Below are 21,606 nucleotides of genomic sequence, written 5' to 3'. Positions count from 1 at the left end.
TCTTTTTGTAATCCCAGAGTGACTCGTATTCAGTGGGGGGCTCTGTGGGGACCATGCCATATGTTGCAGGGCTCCCTGTTATTCTATTCTAATCTTTTCTATTTGCAAAATAAATGTTTGGGAGTCTAACATTTATATTTCCTATTGACACACTAAAGCTGAAGATATAAATAACCATCTTAAGACAAATGTTTTTGTGAAACATCTTATGTGCCTAAGACTTTTGCACAGTACTGTATATTATATATATATTTGTTTTAAAATATTGCCTTAGTCTTTCTTTACTGTTACCGGATGGCCCAGACACAGAGACAACAAGAGTGCAAATTGAACGAAATCCCAGATGAAGTTTATTGTGCTACTCCAATCCTAATCAATAATTACCGGAAGAAGAAAAAAAGTGGTACACAAAACGGGACTTTTATATATAAAGAAGCCCGAAACGCACATGGGACTCTTATATTGAAATGTCTGCACTCCCAGTTGTGAGCTCACTGACAGCTGATTTGCTGTGAAAGTGAATCTGATTCAAACTGCTAATCTGAGCTCGAGTTCAAACCCTCAGTTCTTTTCAGGTGATTCCTGAAAAAGACCTGGTTCAAGAGTAATTTGTTCATGACTCTCTCACACTGGTTTGTTGTTGTGTGCTGTGCAGCAAGCTAGTCGTCACCACAACAGAACGGGTGAAGCATGAGACACACTGGTGCACGCTCTACAGATGTATTCAATAACTCACAAGATGATATCTGATTAAACAGCATATGAAAGCACACAACCCAACTGTCGCCAATAGATTTTCAATTGTCACAATCAATTATTTTTGTCATTTTAGTCGCAGTCTGGAACCCTGCAATGGAGGAGGGGGGGGGCTTTATCCCCATTGTACCTAATTTACCTTAAAAAATATCATGATATCCGATTACATCGTCAACCCACCTGCCTAAAATCGGTGAATTTTTTTGCTTTATTGATTTTGCTTTAAAAAATGTATTAATTTATTGAAACACAAAAACTTCAAAAGACATTTCTAAATTCAAATTGCATTTTAAACTAAACAAAAACAGCATTAAAATAACAAAGTGATAAAAAAAATCTTATTTAACCACCTCCCCAAATCCAAACATTTACCGTTTCTAACGTCTCCATTTGCCATCATGCAAGCATCCAACACAACAGATGGAAAATGTCTAATAGTCTACAGATAAAGAATTAAAGACAAGTATAAATGTAAAGACAATAATAATCAAAATAAATAAGCCTAATAAATTCCCATGTGTTCCCAAAATAATGCTGCCAAATGTGTGTTCTTATCGAATGTGTTTGTATTGTGTTTTGATAATACAGTTAATGCTGACTGAAGAAAATGAAATAGAACTCAATTTTAGGTTCAAGGTGAACGTGTCTTGTATTACTTTATGATTTAATCACTTTCGTCTTTGTTTCTTTAATACAAAGATATATATTAGGCTACTGAACCTGCAGAGTTTTGTTACAATGCAGTTACCCATGTGGAAATAAAGTTTCCCTCCAAGTTGTGAATTTGATTTATGCAAAAAAATCAAAATATCGCAAAAACAATGTGTGGATAAAGCCACGTTTCCTTCCCTTGCATTCAAAAGAACAAAATCATCACTTCCGGGGAAATTGTAGCGACTGTGTGACTCTTTTTATTAATAAAATACTCACGGTTTCGGATGCGCAGACAAAACACTTTAATAACTCGATTCATGACTGGAAATGGAAATGAAAAATCTGGGAGCACTATGTGTGTGTGTGTGCGTTCCTCCATCATGACTTTGTGGTGTGGATCTTTAAGATATTCTTTAAAAGAATCAATAAACCTGCTCTTCGGGAAAAAGTGCAAGTTTGTGTTTAACTTATTTGCTCTGCAAACTCTATGTAGGCTTTGGATTTTTAGGAAACCGGTATTTCAGAATGACCAGGGCAACAAATCAGTTGCGATGATTGGTCCACTGGTGTATCCAGTTATGAATGAATTATTTAGTCGCATTATTTTTAGATGTGCATCTTGTATTCCTGTTGAATTCAATAGGAGTTTATTCGGTAAATGTGTTTCCCTCATAGTTTATCCGCATTTCTTCTTATCGAATAAAAAATGTAACCACCACAAGCGAGCATATAAGTCTTCCATGCGCATTTTGGAGATGTTATTCGCATCTTGGTGTTTCCATCCAGCAGCTTTTATGCAATATCCTAAAATGCGCATAAAAAAAGCATTGATGGAAACATAGCTATTTATGGCTTTTCTTTTGTCTGTTCTTAAAAATATAACAAAGTGTGTTTTTTTCAAGTGCATGTCACTCCGAGACGTCTTGCAGCAGGTCGCCCGCCTGTTGTGGGTAGATGAGCAAAATGACCAGTGCATGAAATACATTTGGACTAGGAGCTTGTAAACAAGATTCAGCCTCCCTCATCCCATTTGGCGGGTGCTAGTTTCACACTCTGGTCACTGTTTAATATATCTGGCGACTTCCCAGATCCATGGTTTTGCCATTTCCCGATATTGTCGATCATGTCTATTCGGAATCGGCATCTTTGTAAGACATCGTCGATATCCAATTACACCGTCATATCGCCCAGCCCTAGTGTGGACATGTGCATGCGTGTACAAACCCCGTTTTAGAGAAAAGAATACAATTTGTGGGAAAGATGTAGTACCTAGTGAAACAGGTGGGGAAGCAAGAGAACAGTATGGGGCTAGGGGCTAAATTTGAGAAAATGTGAAATATTTTTGGGTCAAATTTGATTTATATACAGTTGAAGTCATAAGTTTACATACACTTAGGTTGAAGTCATTAAAACTCATTTTTTTAACCACTCCACAGATTTCATATTAGCAAACTATAGTTTTGGCAAGTCGTTTAGGACATCTACTTCGTGCATGACACGAGTAATTTGTTTACAGACAGATTGTTTCACTTTTAATTGAGTACATCACAATTCCAATGGGTCAGAAGTTTACATACACTAAGTTAACTGTGCCTTTAAGCAGCTTGGAATATTCCAGAAAATGATGTCAAGCCTTTAGGCAGTTAGTCAATTAGCTACTGATATGCTAATTGGAGTCAATTGGAGGTGCCTTTTTGCTTGACATCATGGGAAAAAAGAAATCAACCAAACGCCTGAAGTTACCACGTTCATCTGTACAAACAATAGTAAGCAAGTATAAACACCTTGGGACCACGCAACCATTATATCTCTCAGGGAGGAGACTCATTCTGTCTCCTAGAGATGAAAGTAGTTTGGTGTGAAAAGTGCAAATCAATCACAGAACAACAGCAAAGGACCTTGTGAAGATGCTGGAGGAAACAGGTAGACAAGTATCTATATCCACAGTAAAACCAGTCCTATATCGACATAACCTGAAAGTCTGCTCAGCAAAGAAGAAGCCACTGCCACTGCCATTAAAAATCCAGACTACAGTTTGCAAGTGCACATGGGGGCAAAGATCTTACTTTTTGGAGAAATGTCCTCTAGTCTGATGAAACAAAAATTGAACTTTTTGGCCATAAAGACCATCGTTATATTTGGAGGAAAAAGGGTGTGGCTTGCGAGCCGAAGAACACCATCCCAACCGTGAAGCATGGGGGTGACAGAATCATGTTGTGGGGGTGCTTTGCTGCAGGAGGGACTGGTGCACTTCACAAAATAGATGGCATCATGAGGAAGGAAAATCATGTAGACATATTGAAGCAACATCTCAAGACATCAGTCACAAATGGGTCTTCCAAATGTACAATGACCCCCAAGCATACCTCCGAAGTTGTGGCAAAATGGCTTAAGGACAACAAAGTCAAGGTACTGGAGTGGCCATCACAAAGCCCTGACCTCAATCCGATAGAAAATATGTGGGCAGAACTGAAAAAGCGTGTGCGAGCAAGGAGGCCTGCAAACCAGACTCAGTTACACCAGTTCTGTCTGAAGAAATGGGCCAAAATTCCAGCAACTTATTGTGAGAAGCTTGTGTAAGGCTACCCAAAATGTTTGACCCAAGTTAAACAATTTAAAGGCAATGCTACCAAATACTAACAAATTGTATGAAAACTTCTGACCCACTGGGAATGTGATGAAAGAAATAAAAGCTGAAATAAATAATTCTCTCTACTATTATTCTGACATTTCACATTCTTAAAATAAAGTAGTGATCCTAACTGACCTAAGACAGGGAATGTTTTCTACGATTAAATGTCAGGAATTTAAATGCATTTGGCTACGGTGTATGTAAACTTCTGACTTCAACTGTATAAAAAAAACGATTTAAAGCTGCATAACATCCAGAAATTCAGAAGGTGAAAGGTCACAACTGTGTTTTCCCATACGGGTCAAAATTGACCCGTTAAGACAATAGAAGGCACAATTGGTTTTAAATATTTTTTTCTTCACAATTATGTACAAAAATACATGTTATTTTTTATTTTGTTTCTTTTGATGGTCTTGACAAAGTCACAACATTTGGTTCCAGTACTAAAAACTATGTGATATTTATAATGTATTCTTTACCTGTCAGGTCAAAAATGACCCTAAGACAATAGAAGGGTTAAGGAGCAAACACATAGAACTCACTATCTACAATAAAACCACACAATGTTTAAAAGAAAAAGATGCACAGAGAGAAAAAATGAAATAGCCTGCATTCCTTCAAAAGAAAGACTCAGTAGTAAGCCTGTCGCGATTATTAAATAACCATCTGATTGCGGTTATTTGATCTAACCGCAGTTATTTGAGACAACCACGATTATTGGGCATTCAAATTCCAATAAAATTTTAATGCCCAAATAAGGGAATTTTAAGCGAATATACTGTAGTATACTGTATACAGCCCTACTCAACAGCTTTGGTCTGGACAAGATTGTACTTGGCTTTGTGTGTGTGTGTGTGTGTGTGTGTGTGTGTGTGTGTGTGTGTGAGTTTGGGTGGTTTACGAGGAATTATTTTTTTTTGGTTACAAACTGGCAATTACAAGGGTATTATGCTATAAATGTGGTTTATGAGGACATTTGTAGTGTCCCCATAAATCAGATCACTTAAAAAAACATACTAAACCATGTTTTTTTGAAAATGTAAAACTACGGAATGTTTTTTGTGAAGGTTAGGTTATGGGGTAGGGGTAGGCGATAGAATCTATAGTTCAAACAGTATAAAAATCATTATGTCTATGTAGAGTCCTCATAAGGATAGCCGCACCAACATGTATGTATGTGTGTAAGAGAGAGAATTAAGTGATGTCAGAACAGGAAGAGGAAGTGGTAAGGCACCTCCATTGCTTCAGTTATTATCCACCTCTATGACAAATCTGAAGACAAAGCTAACTAATCTAAACAGCTGAAATGACTCGCTGGATCACATCGTATATACATTAAAGATCCAAATCTAGGATTTGTGTATATTTGCATACTTGCATTGAGATTCTTAATGCGAACGGGTTTGGACCTCACAGCTGATCCAACTGAATTACGTGACAGGCTAATCATTTCAGCTTTTCCACAGCACTACAGTAATTATGAATCTCTTTATGAATGGGCTTAACCACCCAACGCCATAAAGGACTGAAGCTCTGTTTTGTTGACATAAACCTGTTTGCGTCTCAGTGACTTTGTATCGTCTTCCTTTTTTTCCCACATTATGTTCTTCAGTATCGTAATACCACAAACTGCTCCAAGTATAATAATGCTTTTGTTTGTGCAATACAGGTGTCGGTCTTACAACATTCAAGATTAATCTCCACAATAAAGACCTTTTAAAGGATTACAAATTCTGGCAGTTTTGAAAATACTTTCCATTGACACCGGTTTCAGGCAATTTTCACTCTAATTGGAATGCTGAGTACTCAGCCTGATCTCACATAAAATTTGTCAAGTGTGTGCCGATTTTTCTTTGGCCGAAATTGGTATATGTTGACCGAATTTGAAAACACTGCCTACAGAGGCTAAAGCGGTAAGTGTTTCAGAGCATGTGTGACATCCATTTATATCCAGGAGAGGTCGCCAGAAGCCAGTTGTAAAAATAATTGTTTTCAACTGAACAGGGTGTAAAACAGTGAAGAGAAATATTTATTTTATTGAATCTATCCCCAACCAAAACCCAAATCTAACCATAACCATTAGTAGAGGCAAAATGCAATGTTAGGGATAAAAATACAACCTCCTTATCATGCTCTTGATTGTTTATACAAACATGATTACTTCCTTGTTTGAATGGGGATTGAACTGTGGTCTCCCATGCAACTGACGAAACGCGCTAACAGTCGTGCAACGAGGGAAAGTATTTGTTGTTGAGTTGTTCCAAATATGTCCGATTGGAGGTAGGGCATGTCAGTGAGTTGGCATACTGTTGCCGATCCTAGGGTACCAGAACAGCATGCTGACTTCCCATGTGAAGTCATGTTGGAGTCCAAACAAGAGTGCACTAACAACCGTGGCTCAATAATACAAAAGATGGTCTGAATTTCCAAATTGCTACACTATGAAGTACACAAGCAATCAGAATGTTTAGCTTTCACACAACACTAGTGTTGTTGTATTTGTAGTACAGGCAGGTTAACGGATGACTGCAATTTCTATTCAGATGGATCCAATAAATATGAACAAAGCTAAATCCATGAAGGTTAAACTAATCTAATCCCAGTTCACTCTAGCTGTCAGATGGTCGTAGCTAAGAACTACATCAAGACTAACGATGCTTCTTAAGTGCTCCTCACCCAAAAATGTAATGGCCTACAGTGGTTTTCTACACAACAAATTACCTGGAAACCAAACATAAAATGTAAACAATGGACTGCATCAATTTACCTTGACATGATTCGCTTATATAACTACTGCAAAGATACACAGCTGAGCCTGAAGTTAAAACTGTACTTCATTTATGGACAAAGACGTACAGTTAAAGGTTAATAAAGGTCAGTTAAAAATAAAATTCTCATAAACTCTCATAAATTTCTCACCCTCATGCAAACCCATTGTGTATGACTTTCTTTCTTCTGCTGAACACAAATGAAGATTTTTAGAAGAATATCTCAGCTCTTTAGGTCCATACAATGCAAGTGAATGGTGACCAGAACTTTGAAGCTCAAAAAAAAGCACATAAAGTCAGCATAAAAGTACGACTCCAGTGGTTAAATCCATGTCTTCTAAAGCAATCCAATCGATTTAGGTTGAGAACAACAGACCAAATGTAACAAATTTTTAACTATAAATCAAATCATGATTTCAAGCTCGATCACAATTCCTGCTTGACGCATAGGCAGAGAGCTAGATGGCGCTATAGGAAGTGTAATCGAGCTTGAAATCATGATCATCGAGGAAACTGCAGATGTCTAGATTTATAGTGAAAAACGAGTTATATTTTGGTCTGTTCTCACCCAAAATCAAATGGATCGCTTCAGAAGACATGGATTTCACCACTGGAGTTGTATTTGTATGCTGCATTTATGTGCTTTCTGGAGCTTCAAAGTTCTGGTCATCAATCACTTGCATTGTATGGACCTACACAGCTGATATATTCTTTTAAAAATTTTCATTTGTGTTCTGCAGAAGAAAGTCATTCACATCTGGGATGGCATGAGTGTGAATAAATGATGTGAGAATTTTCCTTAACTACTATCCCTTTAAGAGCAGACTTTGAGGTTACCTGTCAGGCAAAACAGAGCTACATTTTACATAAACAGCTTATTATTAATGTATAAAGTAATTAATTATAGTCTATAGCTAATGACGTGTCACTGATGATCAAAGGCTTCCGGTGAAATAACAACAGGTAAGAAAGCAAACGACGGTTGTGTTTACATTGCTCGAGGACCGTATACAGCCCTTTTCACTGTTCGACACATTTATCTAAAATGGTTAAGCTGTCAGAGAGCTGCTCATTTGCTTATACAGAACATCTGAATTGAGCGCAGAAGCGAAATTCAGATATGATCGATGAAAATAGGGGCGCGGGTCGACTGAAATAATGGGAATGCTGGCAAACGTTACAGTGAAGCCAAACACAACATTCCGCTCGCTGAGCGAAAACTGGTCGGATCGCTCGCGGATCATGCTAACCATGCACGCGAACGCTCCCTGAAATGACAAAACACATAATTGCGTTTAAAAAAAAAAGACTAAAAATCATAACAGACCTGCAGTGTCTTTTCTCGTTATCGAGACGGTTAAGCTTACAACTTACCTTCTAAAAGGTGAGGTGAAGGGACAAGCGCCCATGAAGGCTTCCTGATCTAAAGTAATCGTTTCGTAGGTCGTTGGAAAAAAACATTGCACGCGGAAGTGGAGACAGTTTCAAGCGCGCCGTGTTTGACAGCGGATACAAAAGCAGGACTGTATAATTCTCAACGAGTGACTGATGATTAAAGTAATGGCGAAATAGCGTACAGTGATCTCCGAATGTACTCGACTGAAGTAGTCTAAGTGTATTTTGAGTTTGAAACGTAACTTTTCGCCGTCCCCTGCCTTTTCCTGTATGACTTGCGACCACCAGAGGCCGAAATATGTCATGTAGGGTATGCACGTGTATTTCCGCGCAGTGTTACACTAAATTTGTTCCCCTCCATGTTCAGTGTTTATCGGTGTTTAGGGGCAGTAAGGCTATCGGCTGCCTATTGCATTACCATGTCCACGACTTATAAATGTGCCCATGCCAAGTTAGTTCGTGCATGGTAGACGTGTAACTTCTGTAAAACTCAATATAGTTGATGCCATCATAGCCTGCATTTTGTATGTTATTCTCTGCAATACACAGTGCACGCATTGCTGTTTGCGCAGGAAATAGGACAAGCCTTCAGTTGTTGTTTGTTTGGTCATCTTATGCATTTTCCATTTTTCTAGTTCTGCAAATTAAGATGAAAATGTCCACGTACTCGATACTCTGAAGAAATGTTACACTGAAAAAAATTATAGAGAATGTGTCGATACCTGACCGCTGTTCGCCTTGTGAACGTTTTTTACACACTCAAAAAATATTTTAGCCTTTTTTTTTTCTTTTTTTCTTTTTTCTTTTTTTTTTTTTTTTTTTAAGATTTACGCATTTCAGTTTCATAACAAAATCTCATCGAATTGAGCTGTGTACATTTTTTACCAAATTAAATGAATAAAACTTAAAATATTTAGTTTTTTACAATTTATTTCGTTAAGATTACTCAATTCCATTTGATGGTATTTTTGTTATGGAATTAAAATGCGTAGGGTACAACTGGGCTAAAGGCTCTGCGGTGTAAAAGGCACATTTGATTTGATTTTCTCCCAAAACACTAAATAGCAACAAAAACTACCACAGCACTTTCATAAACACCTGTTTGTCACTATGCACTGCACATTTTTCCTGATCCATGAGATCATTGCATGCAATGTCTAAAAGTTGATTTTGATAATAGTTTTTAAAAAGTTTTACATTTATATAGCTAATGAGAATCACTGAAAATATTATTAATTTGAAGACATTTATTTATTTATTTATTTATTTTCAGTTTTGTTCAAGGTGATTAAATCAAAAGTCTTTCAATAATTGTCCAATGAGTGAAAGGATAGTAGGATTATTTGTGATTAAATTTAATTTGTTATTAAAAATGTTTAAAGTGGGCTCACATTGACTGATCCAATCACAATGGAGATTAATGTGTGTGCATTTAGCCCCGTTTTACCCTAAATCTTAAACTAACTTTTTTGAGTGCACAGGCAGAAAAGATCAAAGTTTGTTAGCACTTCTTTAAGGTGGGATGTATTTTGAATAAAATGATATATAGAACACCAGAGAAAAATTAATACACTTACAATCAAATCTCCAGAATAATTTTTATTGCTCTTGAAGATATTACTCTTTGCTCATTGTTTGTTCTACTCATCCTTTCTGTTTTAAATTTCACAATATAACAAAAAGCTTTACTGCATGGTAAAATTTTTTTTTTTTTCAATGTGTACACACAAATACACAATGTCTATGTACAGCTGCAATTTCCTTTAGTACAGGCAAGTCAAAGGTCACCTGTCATGTAACTCTTCATTTTTAAAGTTCTTATCTAAGATTGAGATAAATATGTAAGGATATTGTTGGCACTGCTCAGTAAAATCTCTTTTGCTCTTTGCTGGGCTAGCCCTATTCCCAACCTGTCTGAATTGTTTTAAAGGGGAAATCTATTCATTCACATGTGTCATTCTGCTCCTATTTTCTTTACATACAAATATGTAACTAAATGGATATTCATTCTTTAATATCAAACGTAATAAACATTAGAATGAACACTGGTTGAAAAAAAATAACAGATTTCTTAAAATGTGTTGCACCCAATATTTTTCACACTTAATTAATTGTAGTACAGCTCACTAGGTGAATGAATTATTGAAAAATTAGGCTAGCAGCATAACTCAGTCCAGAAGGGCCATCATGAAGTATCTGAGAAAATTACCACAGGGCACAATTAGAGGGAGCAGAAACAAATTTGCACACTTCCCTGTTGAAACTCCATCTTTAAGAGCAATCTGAGAAACAAGTGCTCTTTCTCTGTCAACTTTGGGTCTCTACACACATATACTATTCATTTCACTGTCTTATATATCAATCTTCAATTAGGTACTGAGAAAAATGACACCAATACAACTATCCCATATGGTAATAGTAATTAAACATAATGTACACAATAATAAAATATATACAATGAAATAGATACAAACTTTATATATTCACTGACATGAGCAGTATTGAAACTGTCTCTCATTCAGTCTCATCATTTGTTTTTTTTTTTTTTTTTTTTGTTTTTTTTAAAGACATTTTAACGGACTGGAGATGAACACTGAATAAATCATCGAATGAATAAATAAATAAAATCTCTTCAGAAACTATGGAGGGCTTTAAAATATATATAACCACAAGATGGCAATGTTTGACAATATTTTTCCTGAATCCCTTGGAATCAGCTCAATGTGACACAAAAAGTGCTTTATTGCAGCACATCTGAATCACTTTAAAATTATTGTCAGTGTTGCCATTATTGCATTTTGCATTGTTACACTGTTCAGCTGAGCTCATAGCATAAATTATTTATGGAAAGGTGTGTGAAGTACATCAAGCAGAACAAACTTACTGCCTACCTCAGCAGGACTGGAATGCAGTGCAATTCAAAAAGTGGGAGCTAAAAGATATGCATATTCCTTTACTGTGCCATCTGGGCAGTAAAATAGCTCACTACTTTAATCTTAACAGAGCTGAGAGAATGAAAATTATTTAGATGTTTAGAATAAAAAATTAATATAATCTGAACAGGCTGATTTTGTGCTGTATTTTTACTCTGAACAATACTATTTCAGAATGACAAAACTAAGGTTGCATTGAGAGTCTCAACATAGATAATTTGACTCACTGATATTGGAGCTGCACAAGCAAGGAGTGGCTTTGGAGGAGTCACCAGAAGGGGGAAAAAAATTAATCAGAATATACAGCATTATTTCACAAATGCAGGTATACAGAGACAGAAAAAGAGAAAGAGAGAATCTGCAAGACATCAAAAATCACACAACAGAACATATTAACTGTGAGCAAGTTTAAGTGTCTCTGTTTCCCTGTGCCGGTCAACCATACTGAGCAACGGAGAGAGGGATGGAGGTAGGGATGGAGGTGGAGGAGTCAGGGGCACCAGGCTTTTGAGGGTATGCGGAGACACAGCTGGAGGAAGAGAGGAGTGAGGGGGCAAGACTCCCCTGAGGCCCCCAGATTTGACCTCTAGGAGGTGCGAGCGACCACCCAGCCCTGACTCCTTCCCCAGAGAGAAGTCCGGCTCGTTCTCGTTCTCGGAGCTACAGTCGCTCAGGTCTGTGATCTCCAGTTCAGAGTCAGACTCTGGATCCTGCTTTACACCCTTTCTCCGCTCTGAAGGGCTCTGGCGGCCTCCTCCGCCACTTCCCATTCCAACACCCCCCAAGCCCAGGCCTAGGCCTAATCCCAGGCCAAGACCTCCACCGGTGTTGGTCTCCCCTCTTTCCCGGTCGCCTACACCTGTAACCCCATTCCCCAGCTCAGTCCGCCCCACTAGCAGGCTCCCTGGGTACGGTGGGATGCAGAGTCTGGGAGGCTGACCACCCGCTGAGCCGTTGGTTCCTCCTGCTTGTGCACGTTCTCCCACAGTGGTGTTTCCAGGGGGTAAGAGCGAGGAGAAGGGGTGTGGTAGCTGAGACAAGCTGGACTGTAGTGGGTTGGAGTAGAAGTGTGAGGAGTAGAGGGAGCCCGGGGGCAATTTGGGACAGTTATTCAGAGAAAAAGCCCCTGGGAGGTAGGGGTTGAAGCCCCAGGGGTAGTCGAAAGAGGGGTTCCGCGCATAAGGACCCAACAGGGATGGAGGTTTAGAGTAACAAGGAGCCCCTGTGGGAGAAATTGACAAACATGGAACGGAAACAAGTGTTAATGTTTAAGATCAGTTGTTAAGGTTCCTCTGGAATTTGAAGGACATTATAAGTCATATCTTCCAAAAGAATGAGAGCACATCATAAAAATGTAATATTTAATTCAAAATTTCTGTTTTTTACATTTTACACAAAGCTTGTTTTTTGTTTACAGAGGAATGAAATACAAATCATTATGGTAACACTTTGCAATAAGGTTTTATTCGTTAACATTAAATAATACATTAGGTATCATGAATTAACAATGAACAATGCTTTTTACAGCATTTATTTTTTCTTGGTTAATGTTAAAGGAATGTTCCAGGTTTAAGCTAAATCAACAGCAGTGGCATACTGTTGATTATCACAAAATAGAATTTCAACTTGTTCCTTCTTTTTTTTTTTTTTAAGGAGCAAAAATTGTGGTTACAGTAATTTACTTTAGTGAATGGGACGAATCCAGAAACAATAAAATACACACTGTTTCCAAAGTATAGCCAGAAGGCATAACCAATATACATATTAACATGATTTCAGTGCTTTAAAAACACTTACTAACCATATCTGTGTAAATTTATAACCAATATTGCAAATGTGTTGTCATATGTAATGCCAGTAAACCAGTAAACCAAATTCCATAAACGCCATAACGCCGTTAAATCCCTGATTTTTTATGTTTTTTAAATAAATAAGAGACAATACAAATAATTTTTTGTGGAAATCAACATTATGCCACAAATGTCTTCAACTGAGCTTTCACGGAACCTGGAACATTCTTTTAATTTATCAAAATATAATTGTTCATTGTTTGTTCATGTTAGTTCATAATGCATTAACAAATGTTAATGAATAAAAAAAATTGTGAAAAATGTATTTAAATCTGTAATAATTAACATAAATCAAGATTTATAAATGCTGCAAAAAAGTTTCCTTGATTATAATATTTTCATGTGTAAAAATGAGAGGCGAGATCACTGAATTAGCACTCCTAATACTGTACATTGCTTTTTATTTGTTTTTGCTTGCAGTACTAACAATTCCATCCTCCTATTGCTCCTTTCTTCAAATGTTTACTTTTACCTATCATCCTTCCCCTCCCATTTATATTTCCTCTTTTTTCTAACTCTCACTTTCTTTCTCTCTTTTTCTTGCACTCTCCCTCTCTCTTTATCTCCTCACCATCTCTCTGTGTTATTTGCTATGCAGGGCTAATTTGACAGTGCTAGAGTGTGTGTGTAAGTAGGGCCAAGAGTAGCTGGCAGACACATGAATATTGAATCAGTCAGGCAGGCCTCACTTGCTTATGAAAACACAGTAATGGGCGCCCACAGGCCACAAACTGAAGCCTGCACCCTCAATTAGGGCCTTCCTGCTTGGGAAGGGATTAGGACAGGGGGTACACATGGGAGGCAGAAGGGGGTAAGGAGAGGAGGAGGGCGGAACAGGTCCTCAGGACAAACACAGTTGGGGGGGTCTCTTTCATAGACAGATTCTCAAATACGTACACATTTCACACACGTGAAATACATTCTGATACACTGATATTTCTACGTACATTCAGAGCATTCAAAAGACAAAGGAGACACACACACACACACACAAACATGCCGCTTTGTAAACACTCACAGAGAAGGTGCTAGAGTGCATAAATGCAAATGATCGTGTAAAATTGCAAATGCTAGTAACACTCTTAAAGACGAAGAACTACTAAACACTATCACCACTACCATCACTTTTTTTTTATTTATTTTTTACGAAAACTATTACCCACAGTGTAAATGATTCACTTATCTTAACTCAACACGCTGAAAGAAAAAGAAGAGCCTTCCCTAATTGAATTAAATATTAATAATTTTCTCCATTTCATTTGTTATATTTGTCCTCCTATCTCATATACAGTAGATGTTATATATCTCACCTGAGCCGAGGAAAGGGAAAGTGTCCAGTCTCAGTTTGTCCCCATCAGGCCCTGGGGCCCCTGTGCCACGCTCAAACAGGGAAGGCCCTCGACCCGATTCAGGTAAACGAGGGAATAAAGACTGAAGGGCCTGGGAAAGATGAGAGGGGGTGACAAGTTAGAGAAAAGATAGGGTGTGGAAAAGAAAGAGAGGATTTAGTTTAATAAATGAATAACAAAGTGCATTTACAGTGTTTAAAATGACAGACTAGCTTATTAAAAGTCATTATATTAATAGTACTAATAAAATCGATCTGCTTCCCATATAGCTACTGAAATTAACATAATGATGATGGTTAATTGCAATTTTATTTCATGTCAAATATTTTAATGAGTTTAAGTCATTTAATATGATAATAAGTGATCTAGCTGGGGTGGAGGGACCAAGAATTAACTGCAGATGAATCAAAACTATCATGATGTCTCAAACTATGTCCTTAGTAATCTTTCTAAAAAATGGTCTTGTCTCAAAAGGATAGTTCACATCAAAAATGAAATTTCTGTCATCATTTATTCAACCTCATGTTGTTCCAAACCCATAGGTCTTTCTTTATTCCGTGAAACACAAAAGGGGAATGTTAAGATTGTGACAGAGGGTGGTGACCGAGGCCTGTCATTTTGCCTAACCTCTCCTTTTGTGTTCCATGGAAAAAAACATTTATAATGGTTTGGAACAACATGAAGGTGAGTAAATGATGACAGAATTTTCCTTTTTGTGTGAACTTTCCTTTAAGACAAGACACATTTTTAGAAAGATTTCTAAGGTCATAGTTAGAGACATCATAATAGTTTTGATTCACCTGCAGTTAATTCTTGGTCTAGCATTTTCATTTTTTGGATTGATCTATCTCTTTAAAGACTTCGTAAAATGAAAGTCTGAGTAGACCACAAAAAGCCACTGGGGTTAGCCTCCCAAAATATGGGATGAGTTTTGGGAGCAGATTAGAAAAGGGTGGTAGGGTGGTAAAGTAAAAAAAAAAGGAAATCTGGAAGTCATCGCAAGAGTCTTGGCAGACGAGCGACAAAGATTTTCTCTTTTTCTTTTTATTAGCAACATGAAGGTGATCAATCATTTCTGTCACTCTTCTCTTCGAGCGGGACTGTACTTCCAAGCTACATAATCTCAATTGCTTAACAAAACCGCATTAATTTCGTTGCACTGATCTGACATCCCCACCTTCTCTTTCATTTCAAACATTTCTTTCATTTTCAATCGATGCCAGTGATGAGTACGCAATCCAAGACAGAGATGAAAAAAAGGGATAATGTCTTCTTTTGTTTTAAGGCCCCTTTATGCCATCTTTGACATTCTCTCTACTTTCTTCTTCACCTCTAGCTCTCTCCTTCCCTTATCTTTATTTATACCTTTCTCTTTCAGTCTCCTCTGGTCACGATGTACAGCAGATAACTTTCTCGTAGAATGACCTGTGTTGTTGTCTCTATTTATTAGAAGTAAAATCAGCTTACATTTAATTTAAAAATATCTCAGCATTAATGATCACTGATGGAAAAGATTTATTTTGACATACCTTTTATTGCAGTAAATTTACAACAACTTTTTTACAAAAGAGCATTCTTTAGGCTAGAATAATTATTAATTTACATGCAAGATATTCCTTTCCACCAATAGCTGGTGTGTGGCGCTATATAAACGTAACGTTCATTCATTCAAGATATATAGTGCATGATGTGGAAATGAGTGGAATGGAATTCAGGTTTCAGATTTGACTAAACTTTTATTGATAAAATATAGCCTCAAATATACAGTATATTCTCAGTTTCTTTGTATTTAAAAGGACATACAAATTTATACTTGGCGCCTGGTATTCAGACGATAAATATTTTAGTAAAATTTTAAGAATGACTAAAGGCAAATAATGGTGGAGAACAATACTATACCAATTACAGACTGTGAAAAAAAAGTATATAGAATTAAAAAAAATACGTTTCATTCTCAGCCTATGTATAAAGATACCTTCATACTGATTGACTCAGTACAATCAATAGCTTGATCCCTCACATCAAAGGTAATACAGACAGCCTTATACAGTATGGATAAAAAAAACATCAATCATTAAACACTGGCAATAGAGCTGTTATTTTCACAGAGCACGCCAGCCCTTAGGTTTTTGTCTGCCTTGATTTGTCTATTCTAGCAGGCAGCTAATTCCCATCCTCTTAATATATTGCGATCAGTTCAGGACAGGTAAAGTCATTGTGTGTTCTGTTTATACTATGCTTTTATAAATGCATTCCCTCATACCTCAGGTGTTACAGGGCTGCAGTCCGGTGTGGCTGCCCCTCCATTGAAGTGGTTCTGGGCAAGCAAGAACGGGGAGCTGGCCATATCCAACAGTGGGTAATTCACCAGAACAACCTTACTGAAGTTGAACTTGTATGTGAAGCGCTTGCCTTTAGTTTTGTGCAAAATGCGTTTGTTGTAGTAGTACCTGCAGCATGTAAAAATGACAGAGGTAGAAAGTAGAGATAAAAGTAAGAAAAATAAGGAAGAAGGACAGAAAACAGGAGGGGGGAGAGAGAAGGAATAAAACAGAGGATCAAAATAAGATAAGTTGCAAATGTTTGTCTCATACATTCACAAGAAGTAAGTCATATATTTGATCTATTCTACACTAAAAATAAGTGGCGACCTGCAACTGTTACCTCAAGGATCTATTTCTATTTTATCTAACCCATAAAAATTTACTTAATTTTTCAGATGGATTTAGTCAGATTAAATACAAATGTTCACTTGAAAAAAAAAAAAAGCATATTTTTTGGTTCCCTGACAAAAAATGAATGAAAAAATTCCAGTGTAAAATGAAAAAAAAAAAAATGCTAACCTAGAAATGTGCTTCTAAATCAACTGGTTTTATTCAAGTTAAAAATATAATTTAACATTACTGAATCATCCTGAATATATTAGGTTACACCAACAAAATTCATTTTAAGATCAGGTAGAAATAGCTTCTTAAAGGGATAGTTCACCCAAAAATGAAAATTCTCTCATGATTGACATCCCAGATGTGTATGACTTTCTTTCTTCTGCAGAACAGACATTAAGATTTTTAGAAGAATATTTCAGCTCTGTAGGTCCTCACAATGCAAGTGAATGGGTCCCAAGATTTTGAAGCTCCAAAATCCACATAAAGGGACAATATAAGTAATCCATATTACTCCAGTGGTTAAATCCATGTGTTCAGACATGATATGATAGGTGTGGATGAGAAACAGATCAATATTTAAGTCATTTTTTATCATATATTCCCCTCCCTGCCCAGTAGGGGGCAATATGCACGAAGAATGTGAATCACCAAAAACAGGAGAAGAAGAATGTGAAAGTACAGTGGCGATACTTAAATATTGATCTGTTTCTCACTCACACCTATCATATTGCCCCTGAAAAGATGGATTTAACCACCAGAGTCATCTGGAGTACTTTTATGTTGCCCTTATGTGGATTTTGAAGCTTCAGAATTTTGGCACCCATTCACTTTCATTGCATGGACCTACAGAGCTGAGAAATTCTTCTACAAATCTTCATTTGTGTTCAGCAGATGTAAGAAATTCACACATCTTGGATGGCATGAGGGTGAGTAAATGATGAGAGAATTTTAATTTTTGGGTACCTTTAAGGTAAAAATTGAAGGTTACCACTTTTTTCAGTGTGGGTTTAAAATCTCTCAATAAGAAAACACAATCACATCTGAGCAAAGGAATGTTAGCGATCTTTTAAAATCTTCCTTGGATTAATAACTTTTGACATGAATTACAGGGGGGAAAAGCTGCCTCCACCACCACTGAAACATTTTCCAGGGTCATGGCCCTCATTCAATTCAGCAGCCGGATCAGCTTTCTCTTTTGCTCGGTGATGACTAACCTGACCATCTCGATTTCCCTCAACATCACACCACTTGTGAGTGTGAGCCCAGTTGGAAATAAGAGAAAGATAATCTATCCAGTCTCTCTTGAATCTTTTCCCCTGACCATCACACATTTTTACTCATCATGAGAGAGCTTTGAGGATGCCCACCTGTGCATGAGAGCGAAGCTCTTTAATCTCAGCACACTTTATGCTTGACTTCATCTTACCCAGTCCAGCAGCCTACATGAGTACCCATGATGCAATCTGCCAGCACAATAATTTGTACGCTTTTACTTTGTGTGGCAATTGTGCCCCTTAATTGAGCAATTAAGCAAGGCTAATCAACTAGGCTAATTATGGCCTGCGCCTATTCATAACAATTAGTGGCCAGCGACAGCATCTATTAAAGAGAGGGCGGGGGAGGGGATAAGGGGAACAGAGCAATAAAAGAGGAGGGATGAGAAATGGATACGCTTATAATTATTTGCATGAATATGAGAGGAAGAAGCAGGGAGACTTGGCAAGTCATACTTCAACCAGTGCCGAAGTTCAAGCCTTGATGCTGCACATTTGGAGAAGATTTGAAATACTGTAAGTCTAGGGAGGTAAGAATCAATTTTAGACTTCATTTTAAAATTCCTATTGACAAGTATTCTTTATATGAACCTCTTGCCAGAGAACATCAAGGACCTATTTAGATGTTCAGAGATTCAACAAATTGGACTATATTGATGTTCTTCGGAGAGATGGCAGCTTTTAATGTATGTTTTCCCCCTTAGATGCAGGACAAGATAAGCACACATACACAAACACAAAAGATGCAGAAAAACACACTGTGTACTCAACGAACCACATTATCTAAAATTTACATATTGTATGACTTCAGAGAACAATAAAAGCCAACAGTTCAGCATTAAATCAACCCTGTGCACATTTGAATATGAAGTACACACATGCTCTGCATACCTCAGTGCTCGGCTGAGCTTGTCGTAGTTCATGTGAGGTTTGCACTTCCGAATACCCCACAGCCTTGCCACCTCGTCTGGGTCTTTGATCACAAATTCACCATAGTCTCCCTGCCAGGCAATCACCCCGTGGTATTCCTCCTTCTGGAGCAGCTCCAAGATGAAGTGCCACAGCTGGATCTGCCTGGAGCCTGGGCTTGACTCTGGCTTATAGGCCCAGTCTGGGAAGGCGATGCCTGAGGAAAAGGAGGCAAGTAAGTGAAAGGATTTGTATAATGCCTGTTGGTTTTGTTACTTGCTGAGAGCATTCTTGTCTAAAATACTGATGAAGCGAGGAGTAGTGGGACTGTTTAATAGAATCTTTTCTGCCAAGTGAACAGTTAGTCTGTGTTACTGATATAAAAACAAGTACGGCTAAGAGAATTTTCAGCTCTAGAAAAAACTTCATGAAATGTGTTATAGGGTGTAAATGCACCTGTAAAATTATTGCCTAAATTATACCAAACAGCTTCATGAAAATAATCATATTATCATAATCAAATTGATTATATATCTCATTACTTATTGAATATTTGTATCAGAGTCATGTTTTAAAGAGCTATGTACACAAAACTACACTGAATACATTTTTAAAAAATGGGCTTCATGTGTTAACATTTAAATTAACAGAAAGAAATGTATTTAACATGTCTGAATCAACCTGAATACATTAGGTTACACCAACAAAACTAATTATAAGGGTTAGATCATGTAGAAAAAAATCCTCAAGGTAACAATTGCCGGTTACTAGCTTTTAAAGTGTATGCAGTCATTTAAAACCATGATGCTGAAAAAACAGTTGTTTAAGTTAGATGAAAATATCCTCTATTGTATCGCATATCTCAGCTTTTTAAAGTCTCACCTGGTGTCCAGAGGGTTGGGACAGGTGGCGTGAGCAGCAGGTCACTAACACAGTTACAGTCCATACCTCCGCTACACCTGCATTCACACAAAAACATACAAACTAGGAGTGAGGATGTCAGACTACAGAACATGACAACAGTAAGGGTAAAGGCTAGAGCATAATACTTTGGCTCAACAAATTTAGCCATGTGCTCGTAGACTAGTGCTCATTTCACCCGCAACAAACCAGTGTGTTAGAACATGCTGTTCTAAACCAAAGAGGGCATGTCATACTAGTGGCCTCTGAAATCAATCAATGGCTTTACATTTGAAGGGTTTCTTTAAATATAGTTGCTGAAAGCTGTCCCTTCAGCCATGCAGAAGATCACTGAGCATTTTTTTCACAAAGAGCAATGATAAAAAGCCCCGTCTTGAGCTGAACATCCATGACAACAGTGTGTGTGAGGCCTTCAAGCAATAACTCCATATACTGTAGCATTTCAAAGGAATTTGTTTGCACATTTAAAAAAGCAAAAATGTTAAAACAAAATTAAATGATGTTCAAAATAGAGAAAAACTAGTTTTTAATTATTATTATTATTACACTGATAGTTTCTAAAACATTTAATTGCACTGGAAAAATGTGCTTCATGTTGTACCATCTAAATTGGTTTAAACTAAAAGAAAAAATGTATTTAACATCACTGAATCAACCTGAATATATTAGGCTACACCAACAAAACTCATTGTTATGGCTAGATTAAGTAGAAATAGCTCCTTTAGGAAATAATGGCAGGTTACCACTTTTTACAGTGTACATAAGCAAAGAAATGTCAATACATTTCAAGGTCCATAATCTTATGAACCGTAACTGAATTTCATTTTCAATTTCAAATTCTCCTGCAACGAAGGGAAATAAATATGGCAGAGTCTTATTTGTTCCAGATGTTATGTTCATACAAATAACTTCAAAGCAGAATATCAAAAATCACCGAAGATCGCATCTGCTATTAGAACAACTGGGAGCCGCAGTAAAGATCCATCTATTCATGCAGCAATTCAGTATACATGGCTAGAGAAATTCAATCTCTGTTCAGTCATAACAATTTCATAAAGGTTGTTTTACAAAGCTCGGGTGGAAAAAAAATCAGCCTGTACAAGGGTATATTTAATGCTGGCCTCTCCTTCTCTCCCTCTCCTCTCTCACTCTATTTAATTATGCTCTGTGAATTTTGGATCTCCCCTCCAGCATTGAAATGGAACGTGAATTATTGAGGTGTGTTTGTATAAATTATTATTGCTAACTCCAGGCACTTCTCTCTCTCTCTCTCTCTCTCACACACACACACACACACACACACACACATCCCCTTTGTTGCTTACTCTTTGGACTGTCCACTTGCATCCCCCTCTCCCACCATCTACTTCTCATCTCACTCTTTTTTTTTCCTTAGCATTCATCTTGCGTTGTTTTTTTAGAATAGCATCTTCTCTATTTAACAAGCTAGTGAATATCACTTCATCTTATATACTGTAGGTCATTATTGCATATACTGT

The 21,606-nt window shown here is 37.2% G+C and overlaps 2 protein-coding genes across 6 annotated transcripts in view; both read right to left on the bottom strand.

Annotated features, from left to right (window-relative positions):
• The window catches only part of arhgef1b (Rho guanine nucleotide exchange factor (GEF) 1b), an 89,188-nt gene extending 80,686 nt beyond the window's left edge, over nucleotides 1-8,502 (bottom strand). For all 5 annotated transcript variants that reach the window (XM_051718654.1, XM_051718655.1, XM_051718659.1 and 2 more), the window contains exon 1: nucleotides 8,185-8,502. The gene's annotated coding sequence lies outside the window, so the exon portion shown is untranslated. The remainder of the gene's footprint in view (nucleotides 1-8,184) is intronic.
• Nucleotides 8,503-9,806: 1,304 nt separating this feature from the next.
• LOC127452874 (ETS domain-containing transcription factor ERF-like) overlaps nucleotides 9,807-21,606 on the bottom strand; it is a 40,056-nt gene continuing 28,256 nt past the window's right edge. The window contains exons 2-6 of the mRNA XM_051718701.1: nucleotides 20,069-20,145; nucleotides 19,169-19,403; nucleotides 16,601-16,787; nucleotides 14,299-14,428; nucleotides 9,807-12,360 (exon numbers count right to left, since the gene is read on the bottom strand). Coding sequence (XP_051574661.1) covers nucleotides 11,531-12,360; nucleotides 14,299-14,428; nucleotides 16,601-16,787; nucleotides 19,169-19,403; nucleotides 20,069-20,132 — 1,446 coding nt within the window. The 5' untranslated portion in view covers nucleotides 20,133-20,145 and the 3' untranslated portion in view covers nucleotides 9,807-11,530. The remainder of the gene's footprint in view (nucleotides 12,361-14,298; nucleotides 14,429-16,600; nucleotides 16,788-19,168; nucleotides 19,404-20,068; nucleotides 20,146-21,606) is intronic.

This window comes from Myxocyprinus asiaticus, chromosome 15 (assembly GCF_019703515.2).
Source record: "Myxocyprinus asiaticus isolate MX2 ecotype Aquarium Trade chromosome 15, UBuf_Myxa_2, whole genome shotgun sequence".
Taxonomy (NCBI): domain Eukaryota; kingdom Metazoa; phylum Chordata; class Actinopteri; order Cypriniformes; family Catostomidae; genus Myxocyprinus; species Myxocyprinus asiaticus.
This window is presented reverse-complemented; position numbering and strand designations above follow the sequence as displayed.